At 34.2% G+C, this 21,725-nt stretch overlaps 1 protein-coding gene across 2 annotated transcripts in view; it reads right to left on the bottom strand.

Moving 5' to 3' along the window:
* Positions 1 to 21,725, bottom strand: part of FUT8 (fucosyltransferase 8) — a 194,694-nt gene that overhangs the window by 50,484 nt on the left and 122,485 nt on the right. For both annotated transcript variants that reach the window (XM_059373408.1, XM_059373407.1), the window contains exon 5: positions 8,795 to 9,032. In XM_059373408.1, coding sequence (XP_059229391.1) covers positions 8,795 to 9,032 — 238 coding nt within the window. The remainder of the gene's footprint in view (positions 1 to 8,794; positions 9,033 to 21,725) is intronic.

The raw sequence follows: 21,725 nt of genomic DNA, 5'->3' as shown, positions 1-21,725 counted from the left end.
AACTCTTGCATATAAAACTAGCCAAAAGAGTTAGGAGGCATTCTTAACTTTCTTTATCATTTCAACAGTTATCTTATTTGTAGAATCATTTCTAAACTTGAATGTGATCTACATGTTTTAAACAAACAGAACTCTTATCAAAATGCTACTGAAGGACTGCATTCGTCCTTTTATATACTTTGATGTTTGAATCAAAAGCTAAATATGAGCCTCAAAGACTTACATAGATGAAGCCAAACATTTGAAGAAGGAAGGAAGGAAGGAAGGAAAGAAACAAGGAAGGAAGGAAGGAAAAACAATTGATGAATCTGAGGGCTACTAGATCATATTAGAAGAAAGGTTCTTTACTTTAGGAAAGGATTTCCTTTGGGAATCCTTTATATAGCTCTGCTAAAATACTTAAAATATGACTTGGATTTATAATAATTCAATTTATAGCAAATTTTCCTGTTTTAAAAAGATTTTATTTACTTGAGAGAGAGCGAGCACAAGCAGGGGGAGTTGGAGAGGGAGAAGCAGGCTCCCCACTGAGCAGGGAGACCTCCATGGGACTCAATCTCAGGACCCCAGGATCATGACCGGAGTGGAAGGCAGATGCCCAATTGACTGAGCTACCCAGGTGCCCCTAACCAAATCTTTAAGAAACACACTTGTAACATAAAAATATACCTGTATTTATAAAACCACTGATAATTTCTGAGACTGGTATCATGGCTATCTATGTGGTCCAGACACTGCGCAGGGAATAAGAGTACCTGGATTCTATTTCTAGCTCCAGCAACCTTGGATAGGTTCTAACTAGATGTAAGAGGACTTTTCAAAAACTTCCCCAATGAAATTGTTTCTACTCCACTTTAATGCTTATTATGTATTGCTACTTCCTAAAACATACCTCTTTTTTATCTCTGAACTCATTCTGCCAGAACCTTGTCTAAAAAGCCCAGAATATATTTCTAAAAAGATTCATTCTTGGAGATAAGCTATCTTTTAAAAAAACATAATTTACAATTTGGTAAAAGTGTTTCATACAGCTTTGCAGGGTAATAGTTTGAAATTTGGACCACGATGCAGGAGAGGTAGGTTTGTATGTTTCTCTTGTTGCATTTATTATGTTCTGATCAAGTGCTTGGACCTGTGTAAATAACCAAAAAGAACTAGGCCCTATTGCCCTCTAGAGTTTCCTCTTGAGGATAAAATAAACTAAAATTCCAAATATAGAATGATGCTTCTTAAAGTTTTCCAGCAAAATGCTCCCAATAGCAAAGGAGGGTAAACTTACACTACTTGTGAATCTTAATCTAAACCAAGGGGCTGAAGTTTGATGTTTCATCAAATTTTTCATTTTACACCATTATAATATCCTGTTTGTTTTATTATTTGAAAATGACTGAACTTATGTACCAGTAACTAAAATTAATAGCCTTGGAAAATGTACCATGTTTATCCTGGCAGTTTGTAAGCCTCTGACTCACTTTCCCCAGGTTTACTTATAATTCAACTTGAAAAGCACTTGTAGGAATAAATTTGGAAATAAGCCTCTATGTGGGCTCACTCCGGGCAAGGCTGTGTGTAGACAAAGCTTCAGCTCCCTAATCTTTTATTTCATAACTATAAATGAGATATCAAAGGCTTCTTTTTATGTCTTTCAGTGGGAAGCTGAAGATAAAGGAAATGTCATAGTGAAAAGTAGTTTGAGTTCTTCTGAGACATACTTATAATCTGGTATTTTATATTCTTGAAACAAAGATCTTTCTTTCTTTTATGGAACATGAATAGCAAAACAAAAGTCATACAGGTTGAAACAAAAGTCCTTATGTATCAGCAATGATACTTGCTTAGGTCAGTAATTCTTAGAGGAGTGGGGTATAGGACAGAGAGAGTCATTGGAATCTTGAAGCACAGACAGCTTGCTTTTCATCGATTTATGGCACCAACTCAATCTCCAAGCCCAGTACCACCACCACTTACCCCCCCCCCCCCCCAAACTCAGCCACTTTAAAAATCAATAACTACAGTGAGCCACTGTTAGGGGTGCGAATAAATCTTGTACCTCAGATGTGTTGGTACAGGAAAAATACTGAGATGCAAGCTTAAGGTAGCTGCAGGGGAGACTCTTTGGTCTAGAATTTTATTATGATTCCATAGAGGGTTTATTAAACAAAAGATATTTTAATGTCTAGAGGTTATTCTCAGAAGTTATCTTTCCTCTCTGCATCTCTTTCAATTTTTTAATGTTATAGTTCAACAGGTTCTAGAAACCATCCTTCTTTTACGTGGATTCTAAGGCCTAGTAGACACCAGCTGATTTATCCAGAATTATGCATCTTATAAATAACAGAACTGTGGTTGGCACATTGACTTCCACCTCCCTTCCGTCTACATCCTTCCCAGTTCATTCACGCCCAACACCTTACCCATTACAACCGTGGTAGGCATAGAGACTGTCCTGAATATCCAGGACCTAAATAAAATTACTAATTTATTTCCTCCCCCTGCCCTGTAACTTTTTTCAAACCTTCCATATAATTTCCACTGAAGAGTTATCTGTGGTATTTTCTTCTCAGTCATTTGCAGTCCCTAATTAAAGAAGTCATTTTATCATGGTAGAACAGAATTACGATTTTAATTTATAGATCTTTCCCTTATCACTACAGGTATTATATGAAATCATATACATAAATGCTACAATTTTAAAAAGGAAAAATTACATGACACTCTTTTAAAAGCTCAATCTTCATCTAAGAATAAAAAGATAACTTTTCTATTGTTGCAGGTTATAATCTAATAATATATTCCATTATCATGTTTGTATTTTAAAATCTGGGACCAAACATACACGATGAAAATAAACTGTACATGAAAATGACCTTATACCTGTTATAGTTCTTAATCATTTTTCCTTGAGCTTACAGCCCTACTAAAGTGGACAGAGAGGAAGGTCTTGAGTATCACGAGCTTTTTGTACAGCCAAACAGAGGTTCAGAAGCTATAATTAAAGGATAAAAACAATAGAAGTGAGATCAGATGTGGTCGAACTCAGGGCCCATATTTTCTCCTCTTCCTCCCATTACCTAAACAGAGAAATCAAGATGTCTTTGCAGCATGAGGGATCTAAAATATATACATTTATTTCAAGTTTCTATTAATCAATCACCAAAGGTTGAAAATATTACTGTAAAAATGTCACATAGCATATCCATAGCCTATCCTAATAGGTCTAGTATGCCTATAGACTCTTATTCACTTCATTGGTTTATCAATCAGTCTATGTGAGTTTAGCCATTATTTAGGATACAAACTAGCTGGATCATTTAGATGATTCGACATCTTAGTAGTTCTTTAAATGTTAAAAATATCAGTTTCACAGGAAAACTTGAAGTATAATTTAATTTGTGCTTTGTTTGCTAAAGATTTTCCTTTTGTGGTATCTGGGTGGCTCAGTCGGTTAAATGTCTGCCTTTGGCTCAGGTCATGGTCCCAAGGTCCTGGGATGGAGCCCTACATTGGGCTCCCTGCTAGGCTAGGGGCCTGCTTCCCCCTCTCCCACTTCCTCTGCTTGCGTTCACTTTCTCTTTCTCTGTCAAATAAATAAAATCTTAAAAAAAAAGAAAGATTTTCCTTTTGACCTAAGTGACAGATAATTTGCTTAAGGAGTTTAGTGGTAGAATACCATATGATTGAGCAATTCCACTTCTGGGTATATATCCAAAAGAAATGAAATCACTGCTTCAGAGAGGTATCTGTACCCTCATTTTCACTGAGTTTCACTGATTTTCACCTTATTCACAATAGCCAAGACACAGAAACAGATTGGCTGGAGAAGGGCAGAGGTAGAGGAAAAGGGTGAAGGTGGTCAAATGGTACCAACTTCCAGTTAAGACATAAATTAGGCTGGGGATATAATGTACCATAACAGCTATAATTAACAAGGCTATACTGTGTATTTGAGAGTTGCTAAAAGAATAAATCTTAAAAGTCCTTGTAAGTATACGAAGTGATGGATGTTAACTATTATCTTGTACACTTTAAACTAATTCAATGTTATATGATAATTATATCTCAATAAAACTGGAAAAATAATTTGATCAATCAAGCTAGAAGGCTGAATTACCTTTCTATTCCTTCTATACAAAATGATAGTGCAAATTGTTATCATACAAAAATTATTCAATTTCAAAATGCAGGGAAAATAGCACTATGTAACTGTTTTAGACAATTAACAACAATATTTTGTTTTTTTATTTTCTGAATTTAGTGTTATTTGTCAGCTTTTTAAAAAATTTACCAAGAATAAATTCTAAAGGGTATTAAAAATGAAACAAAAAATTTTTAATTAAAAAAAAGTTCAGTGGTACTTGGATAACACCAAGAGCCAGCTGAAAGCCAATTAATTTCTAACATTGCCCATCTCTGAAGAAAAATAAAACAAAGGGCTCTGAATCTTGAACTAAAACCTGTTGGTTTCAGGGAGGAACAAAATCGTACAACCACCCTAACAGAAACCCAATAAATGACACATGTTTTTGGAACAAAACTTCAGTCTCTCAATAACCAAACTTTATAAGGAACTACGTCTACTATCCCCAATGATTCCATGCTCTCTTGCCTCTCTTTTCACATGTTGTGCCCAATGACAGAAAATTCTTCTACCATATCTCTATCTGGCTGACTCCTACTCATACTTTGGGCCTCATTTTAAAAATCACTTCTTCCAGAAGAATCCCAAACATGTGTTAGATACATGTTTCAGAGTCCTATCAACTTACCCATATCACAATATATTTTCATGTCCATTCAGTTGTCTGCCTTTCCCCCTAGGCTGCCCCTGACAGGATAGAGACTGTGTTTGTTTTCTTCGTGTAGTCCAGCATGGTGCCTGGCATGGAGCAGGGGCCTTTGTTAAATTACTTTTATTTTAAGATTGCCTCCATATAAGGATGACAAATAAAACTCTGACCAAAATCTTTTTGAAATGAGGTATGGAGAGAAGGTAACCATCCAGTTTAGGTAACTAAATATAGCAAATGTGAATCTACCTAAAGATGTATTTAAATCAGGCACCTCTAGGACATTAAATTTTTATCATATTTAGAAACACTTTTTGTTATTAGTCATTATCTTCATTTAAAAGAAAGTTTTCCAATTAGACCTATCAAATTAAGTCGGTTTAATTTATTACATATTAAGATAGTGGGAAAAGACAAGAGAAGGGAATACAAAATAGTCAAAGTGGTTTAACTGCTAATCTGAATAAATGTTCAATTTTTAGGACAGAAAGAAGAGTGGAGAATTGAGTTTAAATCGTTGAGGTTCTTTGTTGCTAAATCATCTATTCAAGACTATTTATATCAACTAGATAAGCATTTTGGAAGCTGGCCATCATAATAGCTCCAAACAGTTAATATATATAAAAAATCAAATCAATTAACTGTTGATACTTCAAACCATTAAACACCAAGATTCCATTCTGAATTATCATAAGGAATATATTTGGAAGGATGAGTCTTATTATATGTAGTTAGTTCAGGTTTAGGAAACAGTTTGTATATATAGAAAAATAAACTGTATATACAGAAAAATAAATTGTCCATTTTATCATCAACTTTAGAATAGACATGACATCTATCGGTGATGGGAAAGTATTATTATTATTTTAACTGGAAGCATAATTTTGAATATTTTGCTTCACTTAATGAAATTATTTAGTACAAAGGATATGATTTCATAAATAACGAAGGAGAAAAACAGAACACAACAAGGTATGCTTTAGCTACTGAAATGATCAGATGTGCATACTAATTCCTGTACTGGTGACAGATTTCAATAGAAATCACTAAATTCCACCAGCAGGCACATCATGTCAAGTGTGTATAAACAATAATAATTTCATGGCAGTGGTGCCAGGGGAAATATCCCAAGATTCTTTATACAAGTCAGTACAATAACAGATGTAGTAGTTGATTTATGGCTAACTGAAGAATTAATATTAAAGAGCTTATTAAAATTCATTCTGTTTCCTCTTATTCTAGAAATGGGTTAGTTTCTCCAAAAGGTATATATTCAGATAATGAATATAAACAGAAACAGAAGTGGAGAGGTACCACAGCTTTTATAAAAATAAAATATTCTAAGCTCAAAACATAAATCTCTTCCTTCTTTTAGATAAATGATTAGCATCTAAATTATTTTAGTTACAATGAGTTCTGTAAGCATACTGAAAATAATCACCAATTTAATTAATTAAAGGTGTCCAACAGGCACAGTTTAATTCATTAGCACAAAGAAAAGTATATGATTTTATACAATACCTGTAGTGATAAGGGAAAGATCTATAAATTAAAATCGTAATTCTGTTCTACCATGATAAAATGACTTCTTTAATTAGGGACTGCAAATGACTGAGAAGAGAATACCACAGATAACTCTTCAGTGGAAATTATATGGAAGGTTTGAAAAAAAGTTACAGGGCAGGGGGAGGAAATAAATTAGTAATTTTATTTAGGTCCTAGATATTCAGGACAGTCTCTATGCCTACCATGGTTGTAATGGGTAAGGTGTTGGGTGTGAATGAACTGGGAAGGATGTAGACGGAAGGGAGGTGGAAGTCAATGTGCCAACCACAGTTCTGTTATTTATAAGATGCATAATTCTGGATAAATCAGCTGGTGTCTACTAGGCCTTAGAATCCACGTAAAAGAAGGATGGTTTCTAGAACCTGTTGAACTATAACATTAAGAAATTCAGAAATTCTGCATGTTTCAAATTCAAGCCTGTTTAGCCTTCAAATGCTATAGTTGCCAATACAGACTATAAAATGTATGAGCAAGGACTAAAAATCAAACCAAACAACTAGTTGTAGCTTTTAGGCAAGGCAAAACTATATACTAAATTTGGTAAGTCTAGTGAGGCCAACTTCTTACTTTTCTATTAACATAAGAACCTTGCCCTACTCTGGCTTCATACTTCACAAGCAGAGGCTTGAAACTAAACTAAGTTCACAAAATGAAAAAGCTAGCTACCATGAATCTGACAGAACTGCTTTTCCTGTATCTTCCTAACCTTGACACCTAATCTGTTTGCCCCAGCTGTAAACTACAGAGCAGATCAATGGGAGATGTTACCTCAAATCAAAGCTTAGCTAAGGTTCTAGAGTAAGAGGTTCTTTTAAAACTTAAAGTTACAAAGAAAAAATATGTTGATATAAACAAGAGGGCTCCTAAATCATCCTAAGGAAGGCAAAACTCACATCACAAAATAATACTTTAAATCCATATAGAACTGGGGCACCTGAGTGGCTCAGTCAGTTAAAGTGTCTGCCTTTGGCTCAGGTCCTGGGATTGAGCCCTGCCTTGCACTCCATGCTCAGCAGGAAGCCTCCTTCTCCCGCTTCTACTCCTTGTCCTCCTGCTTGTGTGCTTTCTCTCTTTCTCTCTCTCAAGTAAATAAATAAAATCTTTAAAAAATAAAAAGTAAATCATATAGAAAATTTTATAGCACAACTTAAAGCATTTTATAAAAATTACCCAATTAACTTTTCTGTCGCTTCTGTGAAGAGTCAGGTAGTATCTGATATTTTCCAAAGGAAGTAAAAAGAGACAAAAGAACTAAAGTTACTCACTTTGGCAATGAAAGAGCTACTTAATTCCACATCTACTGTTAAATTTGTGAAAAAAGATGCTCTGCTCCATGAGAAATTATATTAACATAAATGCCTCAGCCTGTTGAAAAATTTCTGACTTCCCACAAGATCTAAGTGCAGAGATGGTGTATTGTCTTGTTTAGCATTTTACCTAATCACTTAGTTCAGTATCTGCCACACTATAGGTACTCACTGTATATCTACCCAATGAATAAAGCTATTAACAGTAGTTAATAATTACTAGAATTCATGTATCAAGTACTATGCTAAGTGCATTACATATATTGTTTCACTTAATCCTACCAGCAACTCAAAGTAAATTACTACTCCCCATTTTACTGATGAGAGAACTATCATAACTTGCCCAAGATTACCAACTGATAAAACCAGGATTTTCACAGGGGTAGCCCAACTTTAGACCTTGTTTAAAGATCACCATGGTGTAGAAAGAACAATAGATAAGCAGTAAGAAACTCTTATTTTATTTTCTTTATCACTAAATTCTTGGAAATAATGTCTAGCACAGTACCTTATTCATATTTTTTCTCATCAAATGTTTCCTGAATAAAATTAAAATTGAACAAGCAAATTAGGTTTCACTGTCCTGAACTATAAAATGGAGGTAAAGATGCCTGCATGGTTTGCCTCAGTGATTCTCAAAGTGTCATCCCTGGATATGGAAAATTTGTTAGACATGCAAATTCTCAGCACCCCTCCCAAACCTACTGAATCAGAAGCCAGTGTTTTTACATGCCTTCCAAGTGATTCTAACACATGGTAAAGATTCTCATTTATCAGTCTATTTTATGAAATAATTATGAATATCATAATGATATTCAATATCATTATGAGTTCAATAATGTCAAAGTACCCTAAAAAATGAATCGTGTATTATCATTAAAAGAGTAAATTACATTCCTTAAAAAAACTTAGTGGTTTTGCTAAAGCCAGATAAAAATGAACATTAGAAATGAAATAGGTCATAAAGCACTTTTAAAACAAAGAATCATTCTAAATTTTACCTTGGTAATGTAGAAGAGTCATGGATCCAGAGAAAAAGATGACCATGAGCCATAAAACTGAGCCTAGAAAATCTGATAATGTGGAACGTGGCAGTTCAACCCAGAAATGTGAAATACTGTACAGCCTTCTTACCTGACCAGTGTCCAGTGGAGGTGCCAGATCTGTCTGTACATGTCTCACTTACAGGTCTAAACACAGTTTCCCAACCTCCAGTAGCATAGCGCCAATTCTGAGATTCCAAGATAAGTGTTCGCTGAGTACCATATGCAATCATGAAGCAGTAGACCACGTGATGGAGTTGACAGCCATAGCCACAGCCTTTGTTGATATTACATACCAGCTTCTTGGCTTTGCTGCAATCCTTGGGATTCTGTCAGGGAGAAAGACAAACAAAGGTAAAGAGAGGTCATCTTCTCTTTATAAGTGACAAGTGTCAAAAATCATATAATTAGCCAGGACTGATCTAGCATATCTTTTTTTTTTTTTTTGAAGATTTTATTTATCCATTAGAGAGAGAGTGAGAGAGAGCAGGAGAGGGGAGAAGGTCAGAGAGAGAAACAAACTCCCTGTGGAGTCGGGAGCCTGATGCTGGACATAGTCCTGGGATTCTGGGATCACGACCTGAGCCGAAGGCAGATGCTTTACCAACTGAGCCACCCAGGTGCCCTGATCCAGTGTATCTTACTAAACAAAAAAACCAGCTTTAAGGATTGAATTTCAAAGAATCCAGTGAAAGTTTATTTTAAAGAGATAGCAAGGAGAAGGAACAACTGCTTTGGAAACATCACTGAAAAAATATAAAACGAAGCATTACATTGAAAAATTACTCTTTCACTTCTCTATCCCTCAGAATATGCAAGTACGATCATCTCTGAACTCAGAGTTGCATAGATTAAGATTTTTATGAAAGAAGTAAAATAGTTTTATTTATTTATTTATTCCAGCTCTATTTCAGCATGTTGTGCCTACCTTTTCAGCTGAAACTCAAATAATCTTAAATGCAAAACTCTAATTTAATTTATAACTTAATTCCATCTATCTTCAGAGTTCTAGATGTCACAAACAAAATGTATTTTTTCATTATGGAAGTAAAACCACTGAATTAAAAAAAAAATGAGTTCAGGACTTAAAAAAAACGAATCTTGGTGATAGCTACTAGTTATTTCATAATAAAAAGTAGAATATGTTCTATATCATGCCAATTTTTTAGTCATTGAAGTATAATTAACGCAAGTGTTATGTTAGTTTTTGGTGTACAACATGATTCAACAATCCTATACAGTCCTCATGCTCATCATAAGTGTAGTCACCATCTGTCACCAAACATTATTACAATATTATTGACTATATTCCCTATGCTGTACTTTTCATCTCCTTGACTATTTTCTATTTCGTACCTAACTGCCCACCTAGGGTTATGCCAATTTTTAATCAGGAGGTCCATTTTTCTATTTGTATTCCCTGCTATAAGATGAATAGCAAGTGGTTAAAACAATATTATCTAACAGTGGGTGCAACAGAGTTAGTTAATGAGAGATGTCCTTTTTATTCTAAAGCTTTGACTCTGCTATAATTCATATGGGCTATTGTTAAATATCCTTAGGCATCTTAGTCTTCAAATAAAAATTTGTTTTGACAGGGACTCCTTAGCCTAGGAAGTTTTAAGCTGCTTTGTCTGCAAGGTTTAAAGAAAGGATGGGTGCCTTCAGGAACAGCATCTTTTCTCCCACAAAGTGAGAAGCAAAGTAACCAGTTCTCAATTTATATGAGCCCTGAGAAAAAGCAACTGCCAAACTACAAATCTACAACTATTTCCCAGGGTATCATCTACTTGGTAAGGCAGAGCCTTAGAAACAAAAGCTAGGAAGGTGAAGGTATAAAATGATTCTGAAGGAAAAGTTGAGAAGGGAAAATGCAACACAGTTGTGCCACAGCAGACTGGTCTTCTTAGATAAAACTGAACCCAATACCAAGAGCCTTCTTTAAAAAACAACAACAACAACAAAAAAACATTTATTTGAGAGGGAGAGAGAGCAAGCAAGAGCACAAGAAAAGGGGGTTAAGAAGCAGACACCCTGCCCTGTTGAGCAGGGAGCCCTAAGTGGGGCTCTATCCAAGGACACTGGGATCATGACCTAAGCTGACCTAAACCACTGAGCCATGCAGGTGCCCCTATCAGGAACCTTCTGAAAAGTCAAGAGTCCTTATGAATCTGAGAGAATCCAGATAAAACTCAGCAAGATTTGGTTAATACTGTTTCCCTAATCAAGTACTAGAATTGCTGCTTCTTTTCATTTTGAGACTTTGAAATCTAGTTGGTTTAGCCATAAAAGATTTGAGAGGAACAGAAGGGTATGTGATGTGTTATTGGAAGCCCAGTATCACTTATTTTCTATCCGCTATAATGTAAGAATCTTGGGAATAAATAACATTCTCAATCTGATCCAAAGCTTTATTATTAACTCAACAGTTTATCTAAAGGGTAAATAAAGAACACTGAAATTTGTCAGATTTTTCATGATTTGTAAGAAATATAGCATTTGAGTATCTCTAAAATTCATATGAATGAAAAAGCAAATGTCCCTTATATATTTTTCAAAAGACTTTTTCTTTTAGAACAGATTTTAGATACACAGAATTATTGCAAAGATAGTACAGAGATCTCATATACCTCACATCCAGTTTCCCCTATTATGTCTAACATTAATCTTCATATTTTTTAATGAAAAAAAAAGAGTGAGGGAACATAATAATTAAACATATGAAACCACAAACTGTTTTTTTTTAATAAAAAAGAAGACACATCTGCATTAAGACAAACACATTATTGTGTTTCCTGAGTTAAATTAGAATGCAATGCTTTGAGCACAAGAATTGAGTCCTAAGAGAAAGAAACGGACAGTTTTTGAAAAGAAGCTTAAATCAAGATTTTTAGCGCTCCTCAAACCAAGCTAAATCAAGAATATATTAAATCTTTCTGTTAAGCCATGGACAACATAGAGAAAGGAAAATTTGGTTCTGGAATGATAAAGGTCTACGTATATACAGAGTAACCAACAGAAGATTCAAAGGCAGAGGCTAGCAGTAAGAGAAGAGAAAATGAATGACTAGAATGAGAACAGTCAATAAAGTACTGAAGAAGCTCAGAGCCACAGCCCAATTTTTTCATAAAAATATTTAAAAGTCTGAAAAATTCAAAATATCTTGTTCATCAAAAGCCAGAGAGAGTGAGAAATAGGAAAAAAAAAAATGTGTGTTTCTAACATAAGATTAGGCTCACCAGAATAAATATCTAGAAAAAAACAAGCAACAAACAGATTTACAGGAATCTATAAATTGTTGTTACACACACACACACACACACACGCATGTGTGCACATATATGTATGCATAATCTTCAAATTTCTTACCAAATAGGCTTTGTCAATTGCCGTTGATCCTGGTTTTACACTTTCTGTCTTCAAAAAGCTTGCTGGTATGTCTCATCCATAAGCAAGCATATATAGAAGGGTCTCATTACTAAAAGCTTTAATTATGCTAATGCTTTAACAGGGTAGCTATATCTGATGATAAAATCTGTTTTTCTGGGGCGCCTTGGGTGGCTCAGTGGGTTAAAGCCTCTGCCTTCAGCTCAGGTCATGATCCCAGGGTGTGGGATTGAGCCCCACATCAGGCTCTCTGCTCTGCGGGGAGCCTGCTTCCTCCTCCTCCTCTGTCTCTGTCTCTGCCTACCTCTCTGCCTACTTGTGATCTCTGTCTGTCAAGTAAATAAATAAAATCTTAAAAAAAAATCTGTTTTTCAATAACTTCTATATGTGCCTAATGTATTTCCTTCTATATCTATCAGTTATGCAAGAATGCAGGCATATTGTTTTTCTATATTGTGATTCTTTTGATTCTTCTCCTCTCTCCCCTTTTATGACACTCTCCACTCATCACACATACACACACCTGACGTGTGTGCGTGGAATAGGATACACTCTCAGGACTCTCAGTCCTACCAGGAAGTACTTCTCATCTGAGAATGGAAGATGGGGAAATACAGATTGAAAATGCACCTCTTAGGTTCTCTGGGAGTGGGTCTCACTTCTCTCTGCCTTGAGTATCACTCACCAACTAAGTAGAGGTGAACTTTTGTTCATTAAGTAAGTATTTATTAAGCCCTTAATATATATAAAAAAACTCAGGAGATGAACAATCCAATAGAATAAGAAATTATACATAAATAATAACAGACAACTTATATGTAATAAGACTGTGATGAACAAGAAATTAAGGACTAGAAGAGGGAAAAATCACTTTCAGCTGAACTGGAAAGCATTATAAATAAAAATTGTATTTAAACTAAACCTTAAAAGATAAAATTTATTGTCTTTATGAAATGGTAAGTAAAAGTATTTTTTTCATTAGTAAATGAGTATCCATATTGTAAAGAATGATAGTTAAGAGCAAAGTAAAATTATAAACTCTCTAAATTATACTTATAATGTGGGATTTTTTACATATAGGGTCTTCTTGGAAGTCAAAGGCATTAATAGACACATACATTCTTCTTCCTTGCAATGACGAGGATTATTCAAGTTTCAGAAACAGGAGGTAATTTTGTCAAAATTACTTGAGACACATGCTCTAGTTAAAGAACTTTGCATAGAGAGCCTTAAGATACAATTTTGTTCTAATTCAGGCTCTGTTATGAATTAAGTTGTATGATTTTGATTCATTTTCTTAATTTAAAATTGTGACAAATATCTCTTTCTGCTTATCCATCCTTCCTTCTCAGAAATATTATGAATCTAAATGACATGGTATATGTTCAAAGCTAATTCAAACATACTCTCTCATTTATCCTCATAATCTCAAGAGATACTATTTCACACTGGATAAATGCAGTATTTCTTGTATTTAGTGCACAAGGTAGCCCAATTATGGACCTTTATAAGCTAACAATATTATGTAACATTATAGTTACAATAGTTAATATAATATATTATAATATATATAATATAATATATAGTTATAATTCAACATTATAGTTATAATTCTCCAGCAACGCTATCGCTGTAGTACAGACAAACCACAAAAAAAGGACTTAAGGAAAACAGCATTCTTCTGTATTTAGTTTCCTTTTCTTCCTTTTTTTAAAAAAAAAAACAAAACACTATCTGAGGCATTTGTTCTGACACTGCTAGTTTCCAAGAATGACCCTCGATCACTAGAACCAAAAGCTGTATTTGTTCTCATTATCCTATAAATAAAAATTGAGACATATGTTAAAATCAATATGCCTCTAGGATGGTACATTAAGAGAGGCAGCATCTCTTAAACCTAAATGATTACTAATTCACTAAAGGCATCATCATAATGCTGAAATATTTTAGACCTTTTTACTTTGGCTAAAATATGAATATAGTTACTATCAAACATATTTCAAATTAGGAAGTGTGTTTAATTTCTACTTTGCTAAAAACAAGTAATTTTGAATCAACTAGTAAACCAGAATTATTCTTATATTATGTAGGCTCTGCTAAGATTTAGAAATTCACATGGTAAATTAGTAGTAATTGCGAATTAATGATGTAACATTATAAAACAATACTGATTCCATGACTTTTAAATTAAATCAGAGACAAAGTGTTTTGCCATGACTATTTAGATTTCCAATACACACAAGTAAAAGCCTCTTCAGAGGAAAATTTTCCAGCCACCATGTAATTTTCCTCACTTATCTGCCTAGATTTACTACAGACTAAAAATATTGTGTTAAAAGGCTAAATTAACAAGAAACAAAAAAAACTTAGTCAATATAAACTGAACGTAGTATCTCCAGGCAACTCCTGTAAAGAGTAAATGTTCAATAACAATTAGTTCAATTGAATTCCACGTAGGGAGAGAAAGGTGATGTCAAGCTGACAGTGACCAAAATAAATTAATTGGTGACAAGCCAGAATTTAGAATTCAGCTCTCTCAATCTACTGTTCAATGCTCTTATGTATCCTCCTGTGAGGTCTTTAATCTATGATTCAACAAGAAGTACAGGCTCAGAGGACTTAACTGGTCACTCTCCTAGCTTTATAGATAAATGCACACTTGACAATAAGAATTTCATATATTTAAAGTGTACAACATGTTGATATATATACATATATATACATACCTACATACATACAATATGAAATGATTACCACAATCAAGCTAATTAACATATCCATCACTTCATATCATTACAATTTACTTTTGGTAGTGAGAACACTTAAAATCAACTCTCATAGCAAATTTCAAGTATATAACGCCAGTATTATTAATTATAGTCATTATGCTGTATATTAGGTCTCTAGAACTTACTCATCCCACATAAGTGAACTTCTGTACCTTCGATCAACATCTCTCCATTTCCCCCATCTCCTTGTTCCTAGTTACTACTGTACTACTCTCTTTTATAAATTTGACATTTTTAGATTGCACATATGAGATCATGCAATATTTATCTTCCTGTGTCTTATCCATCTTGCAAAAGCAGATTTTCTTATTTTTGTGGCTGAATAACATTCCATTTTACACACACACACACACACACACACACACACACACACATCCATTTATCCACTGATAGACACATAGGTTGTTTCCATATTTTAACTCTTGTGAATAATGCTGCAGTGAACAAGGGGTACAGTATCTCTTTGAGATAGATTTTTTTTAATTTCCTTTAGATATGTATACCAAGAAGTGGGACTGTTGTATCATTAGTAGTTCTATTTTTAACTTTTTGAGGAATCTATATACTGTTTTCCATAATGGCTATTCCAACTTACATTCCCACCAATGGTGTCCAAGGGTTCCCTTTTCTCCACATCCTTAACAAAACTTGTTATTTTTCATCTTTATGATAATAGCCAGTCTAACAGGTAAGAGGTGATAATTTCATTGTTTCCCTGATTAGTGATCTCTTGACCATTCACAGGCTTTCTTCCGAGAAATGTCAGTTCAGATCCTCAGTCTATATTTTAATTATGTTATTTGTTTTTTGCTATTGAGTTGAATTCCCTATATATCTGGATGTTAACTCCTTATGAGATAAATGACTTACAAATATTTTCTCCCATTCTGCAGGTTGTCTTTTCATTTTGTTTATCATTTCATTTCCTATGCAGAAGCCTTTTAATTTGCTGCAGTCACTTGCTGATTTTTACTTTTGTTGATTGTGCTTTTGTTGTCATATCCAAAAACTCTTTGTCAAGAGCAATGTCCAAGGAGCTTTCCCTCTAAGTTTTCTTCTAGTACTTCTATGGTTTCAGGTCTTACATTTAAGGACCAAGACTCAGAACCCTGAGGATTCTTCCAGTAACTCTCTAATAGCATTTCTTCTCTAAGGAGGAGTTAAGCCATAGCTTGTATTTCCAAAGAAGAGAGGTCAGAAAAACCAAAGGAATGAGCCAGGTAAGTCAAATTTTATTGTACTCTTTGTCTCCTCTAATCACAAGACTGAATAGTCTTTAATTTGTTTGTTTAAGAAGATCTGCAACATCTAGCTTTCTGTTGGTAATGAAGAAAAGATTCATTAATAGTGTGGTGAAAGCATTTCATTGTATTGGAAACAGTCTGATTTTATTTCTCTAAAATTATTTTCAGAGCCAAAGCAGAGAAGGTAATGAAGCAAATAAGAGAACTGGAGTACTGCATTGTGGTAATTAAAATGAAAACTCTGGGCATAGTTAATAACCATGAAAGAGAAAGTTAAAAAGCATTCTCATTTTTAAAAACCAGGCCTGGAAATTATTGTCTTTTAACCCATTAAACATGAATATTTTCACAGCAAAGTTAAGATAGTACAGAGGTGTTCTTTCTACCCCTCCAACAAAGAACAATTTGTTGCAAGTAGTACGAACAACTCAATAGCTTAGGCACAAGTAGGCTACCCAATACTGCAGGAAATCAATTTCCCTTTAGGTATTTTATAAACTTTTAAGTGTGGAAACTTGATAACAAGATATCAAGATACATACACCCTAAACAAAGGCATATGGTCACTATACAGCTACAGGAGAGGAAAGATCTTGGTAAGTAGAGCAACAAACAACTGACTTACTTTAAACACATTTGAAATATTTTTGCTCTGCCTAGAAGGCTCTATTGAATATTCTAAAGCCATTTTTTAAAAAGATGGAAATTCTACAAATCCAGTTGAAAGCAACAAATATGATGGGGCATTTCTTCTATGGAGGGTCTTTGAGACAGCAGTCCTTCATCTCTGGATATCCCAGGTGGTCTCCACAAAATCTCTACTTCAGGCTCAAGAGATGAGTACATTAGAGCAACCTCGGTAACATTTTCTGCTACTATAAAAGCCACAAAGGAAAGGCAGAGAAAGAATGAAATGCATCCAAATCCAACTTTTCTCATTCAGGAATCCAATGTAAATAAGGCTGGTGAAGAAAATCTAAGTAACTTGAGAGGCCAGATTCTGCTAATCCTACACAAATATACAGAAGATGTATAACCTCAAGCACCTTCAATTTTTCTCCAGAGGTTTAGAGTCTGATTTCTAGATGTCAGAACCAACTAACTGCTCAGTTTAAAAATAACATACTTTTGGGCACCTGGGTGGCTCAGTGGGTTAAGCCTCTGCCTTTGGCTCAGGTCATGATCTCAAGGTCCTAGGATGGAGTACCGCATTGGGCTCTCTGTTCAGCAGAGAGCCTGCTTCCCCCTCTTTCTCTACCTGCCTCTCTGTCTACTTGTAATGTCTCTCTCCGTGTGTCAAATAAATAAAATCTTTTTTTAAAAAAAGTTTAAAAAATAACATACTTTCAAAATTAAAGTTGAATTTCAGAAATGTCCTCCACTATTTTACTTAACAGAACTCATTCAGCTTTCTTTCCTTAAACTGAAATTCAGAGAGGACATGGCAGGTACTCTTAAAAAGATGAGGAAGGGAAAAGAATAGGGAAAGGACAGAGGGAAAGGGAAGAAAGGCGGAAGAGGGAAGAAAGTGGGAGGAAAGGGGGAAAGGGAAGAAGTGTGGAGGGAAAGAGCGGGGCTGGGGTGGGAGAGGGAGAAAAGTAAAAGCAAGCTGGGAATGGTTAGTCCAGATCAAAACATGATGTAAAAAGAAAAAAAGGATAAAGTAGACAGCAGATACAAAAGAGAAACATTAGTTGAAACTCTGTTCTGTGCAAAGGCTGCTGCAAATGTTTAGTTTTGTTGTAAATAAATGAGTAACTTAAACTGTTTGTCAGCTCTTCCATTCCGCAAAGTGCCATTCATCCCAGGAGCACTGGTACTTGCAGCACTTGTCTGTCTACTCACTGGCTTTTATTTATTTATTTATTTATTTATTTATTTTTAAAATATTTTATTTATATATTTGATAGAGAGAAATCACAAGTAGATGGAGAGGCAGGCAGAGAGAGAGAGAGGGAAGCAGGCTCCCTGCTGAGCAGAGAGCCCCATGCGGGACTCGATCCCAGGACCCTGAGATCTTGACCTGAGCCAAAGGCAGCGGCTTAACCCACTGAGCCACCCAGGTGCCCCCTCACTGGCTTTTAAATCAAACCATCAACAATATCTAAACCAGAGATCAAATCCTGCTGCCTCTTCCCTGGACAGAGGCACTGTTCTATTTCTCCATGCAGCTATCCACGCACTAAGAATCCTCCGCTAGCTGGCTTAAATTTCTTGGAAATTCCTAGTTATTATTATCACTTTTAATTAAATATAAAACATTCTTAAGATAATTTTCCTCAATGCCTCAGGTTAACGGCCATCTAACTGAATCAGGTTATTTACTTTTTGAAATCTTTAACACTGAGTTTTTTGCTGTTTATTTTTAAGTAATAAATTGATTTTATTAATTAATTTATTTAAAAAATAAATTAAAGCCCACAATAAATTACAAAAACAGTAGAGAGTTACCATGTATACCTTCCACAGAGCTTTCCCAATGAGAACATCTTACTTAACCACAGCTCATTATCATTATCAGGAAACTGACATTACATAACATAATTAACTAATATATAGACCTTCTTTGGATTTCACCAGGTTTTATATGCATTGTTTTTTGGAGGTGTGTGTGTATAGTATATCCAATTTTATAACATGTACAGACTCATGTAACTAGTACTACAATCAGGATATAAACTGTTATATCAAAACAAAGAAATTCTCTTATACTACTCCCTTTAAGAGTCACACCCTTCCCCAAATGTTAATCTCTGAATCTCTGACAACTACTGATCATTCTCTATGACTAAATAATTTAGTAATTTGGGGAGTGTTATCAATGAAATCAGACAGTATGTAGCCCTTTCAGTTTGGCCTTTTTAAAAAATCACTTAGCATAATGCTGTTAAGATCCATCCAAGCTACTGTATGTATCAATAGTTCAGTTCCTTTTATTACCAACTTCCAGTCTGTTACGCCACAACCTGTTCACCCACTGAAGGGCATTTGGGCTGTTTTCAGGTTTAGGGTATTACAAATTAAGTTGCTATGCATGCAAATGTACAGATTATTGTGTGCATATGAATTTTTATTTCTCTAGGATAAATATACAAACACAATTGTGAATCAAAGTGCCAAATTGTTTCCCAGAATGACTATACCATTTTACATTTCTTTGAGGAACATATGAGAGAGCTGGTGGCTCTAAATTCTTGGTATTTTTTATGTTAGCCATTCTGACGGGTGTGTGCTGGGATCTCACCATGTTTTTAGGTTACATTTCCCTAATAGTTAAGATTTTGTACATCTTTTCATGTGCATATTTGTCATCCATATACCTTCCATGGTGGAATTGTCTGCTCAAAACTTTTGTCCATTTTCCAATTCAATTGTTTCTTACTGTTGACATTAGAGAATTCTTAATATATTCTGGATACAAAGACCATTGTTGGGTATGTGATTTGCGAAGATTTTCTCCCCAACTATGGCTTGTTTCTACATCCTCTTCAACAGGGTCATTCACAGGACAAAAGCTTTTAATTTGACAAAGTTCAACTTACTGATTTTTTTTTCCTTTTATAAGCCATTTTTTTTGGTGTCATGTTTAAGAACTTTTAGCCTAGGTCACCAAGATTTATTCCAACCCTTTCTTCTAAAAGTTTTATAGTTTTATATGTTACATTTATCTATTAGATTCACTACCTGTTTTGAGTGATTTTATGTAAAATGTGAGGGTTAGGTCAAGTTCATTTTTTCCCCTATGAAATGTCCTTTCTCCACTGAACTGCTTTTGCACCTTTCCCAAAAATCAATTGCCTACTCATAAGTATATATTCAAAGAACTGAAAACTACTACTCTAATGCATGTAGAGACACGTTAACTGCAATGCTATTTTAAAATAGCAAAAGGTGTAAACAATCCAAATGTCCACCCACAAATGAATAGATAAACACATTTTAGTGATACTCACATAATGGAGTATTACTCAGCCATAGAAAGGAATGGAGTGCTCATATATGCTACAACATGGATGGAATCTGAAAACATTATTCTAAATCAAAGAAGTCAGAGAGTAAAGATCACATATTGTATGATTCGATTCATACGAAATATTCAGAATAGGTAAATCCATAGAGAATGCAGATTTGTCGTTTCCAGAGGCTATGGGAAGAGGGAATGGGGGACTGAGAGCACATGCTTAATGGGAAGGAGGTTTTCCCTTAAGCTGATGAAATGCTATGCAACTAGATTAAAGGTAGTGGTCACATGATCTTGTGAATGCACTAGATAGCATAGAACTATTCATTTTAGATTGTTTTATAAATTTCAACTCAATGAAAAAAAGTTAACATACCCATATGGGTCTATTTAGGACTCTGTTCTGTTTCATTGATATGTAGGTCTATCCCTCCTCTAATACCATACATTATTTTGATTACCATTACTATAGCTGTCAAGTCTTAAAACCATAAAGTATAATTGGTCCAACTTTATTCTTCTTTTTCAAAATTGCTTTAGCTGTTTTAGTTCCTTTGCATTTTCATATAAATTTTGGAATCAATTTGTCTATATAAACAATAGAAAAAAGGACTTGCTGGGATTTTAATAGGAATTATGTTAAGCTTATGGATCAGTCTGGGAAGAACTGACATCTTTTCTACGTTGTCTTCCAACATAATATATTAATTTACTCATTAGACTTTTAATTTCTTTCATCAGCATTTTATATTGCACTTTTACCTAAGTATTTCATTTTCAATTTTCGGAGCAACTATAAATGGCAGTATGTCTTAAAATTCTGGTTTCCAATTATTTCTTGCTAGGATACAGAAATATAATTAATAATGATTACCTATCTCACAACTTTGCTAAACTCATTTATTTTAGGAGTTTTACTGCTGTGTGGTTATTGTTATTGTTTGGTAGGTTACTTGCAATTTTACTGTGTAGACAATCATGTCACCTGCAAATAGGGACAATCTTCTTTCTTTCTAGTAAGTATGATACTTATTTCTTTGTCTTTCTTTACTGAACTGCACAGAACTTCCATTACTATGAATAGGAGTGAGAGAATAGGTGAAAGAGGATATCACTGCCTCATTCCCAATTTTAGGGATAAAGTATTTCATTTAGTCTTTCACCATTAAGTGTGATGATACCTGAAGGTTATTTGTCCTATTTCTTCCTAGTCTTCCTAGTGTTTCATGTCATGAATGGGTGTTGGATTTTGTCAATTTTGTTTTATCATGTTGACATTTTTTATCATCTTATCAATATATTTTATTATTATTTTCAACCTATTTTATGATATGTATATTTGTATATATATGTATATATCATATATACATCATGTATGTATATATGTGTGTATATAGGTATATATGTGTATATATGTGCATATAGATGCATATGTATACATCTATATATATAGATGTATACATATATATATATGTGCATATAGATGCATATGTATACATCTATATGCACATATATACACATATATACCTATATACATATATATACACATATATATGCATATATATACACATACATACCTATATACATATATATACACATATATATGCATATATATACACATACATACCTATATACATATAT

Source organism: Mustela nigripes, chromosome 13 (genome assembly GCF_022355385.1).
Source record: "Mustela nigripes isolate SB6536 chromosome 13, MUSNIG.SB6536, whole genome shotgun sequence".
In the NCBI taxonomy this organism is placed as follows: Eukaryota; Metazoa; Chordata; class Mammalia; order Carnivora; family Mustelidae; genus Mustela; species Mustela nigripes.
This window is presented reverse-complemented; position numbering and strand designations above follow the sequence as displayed.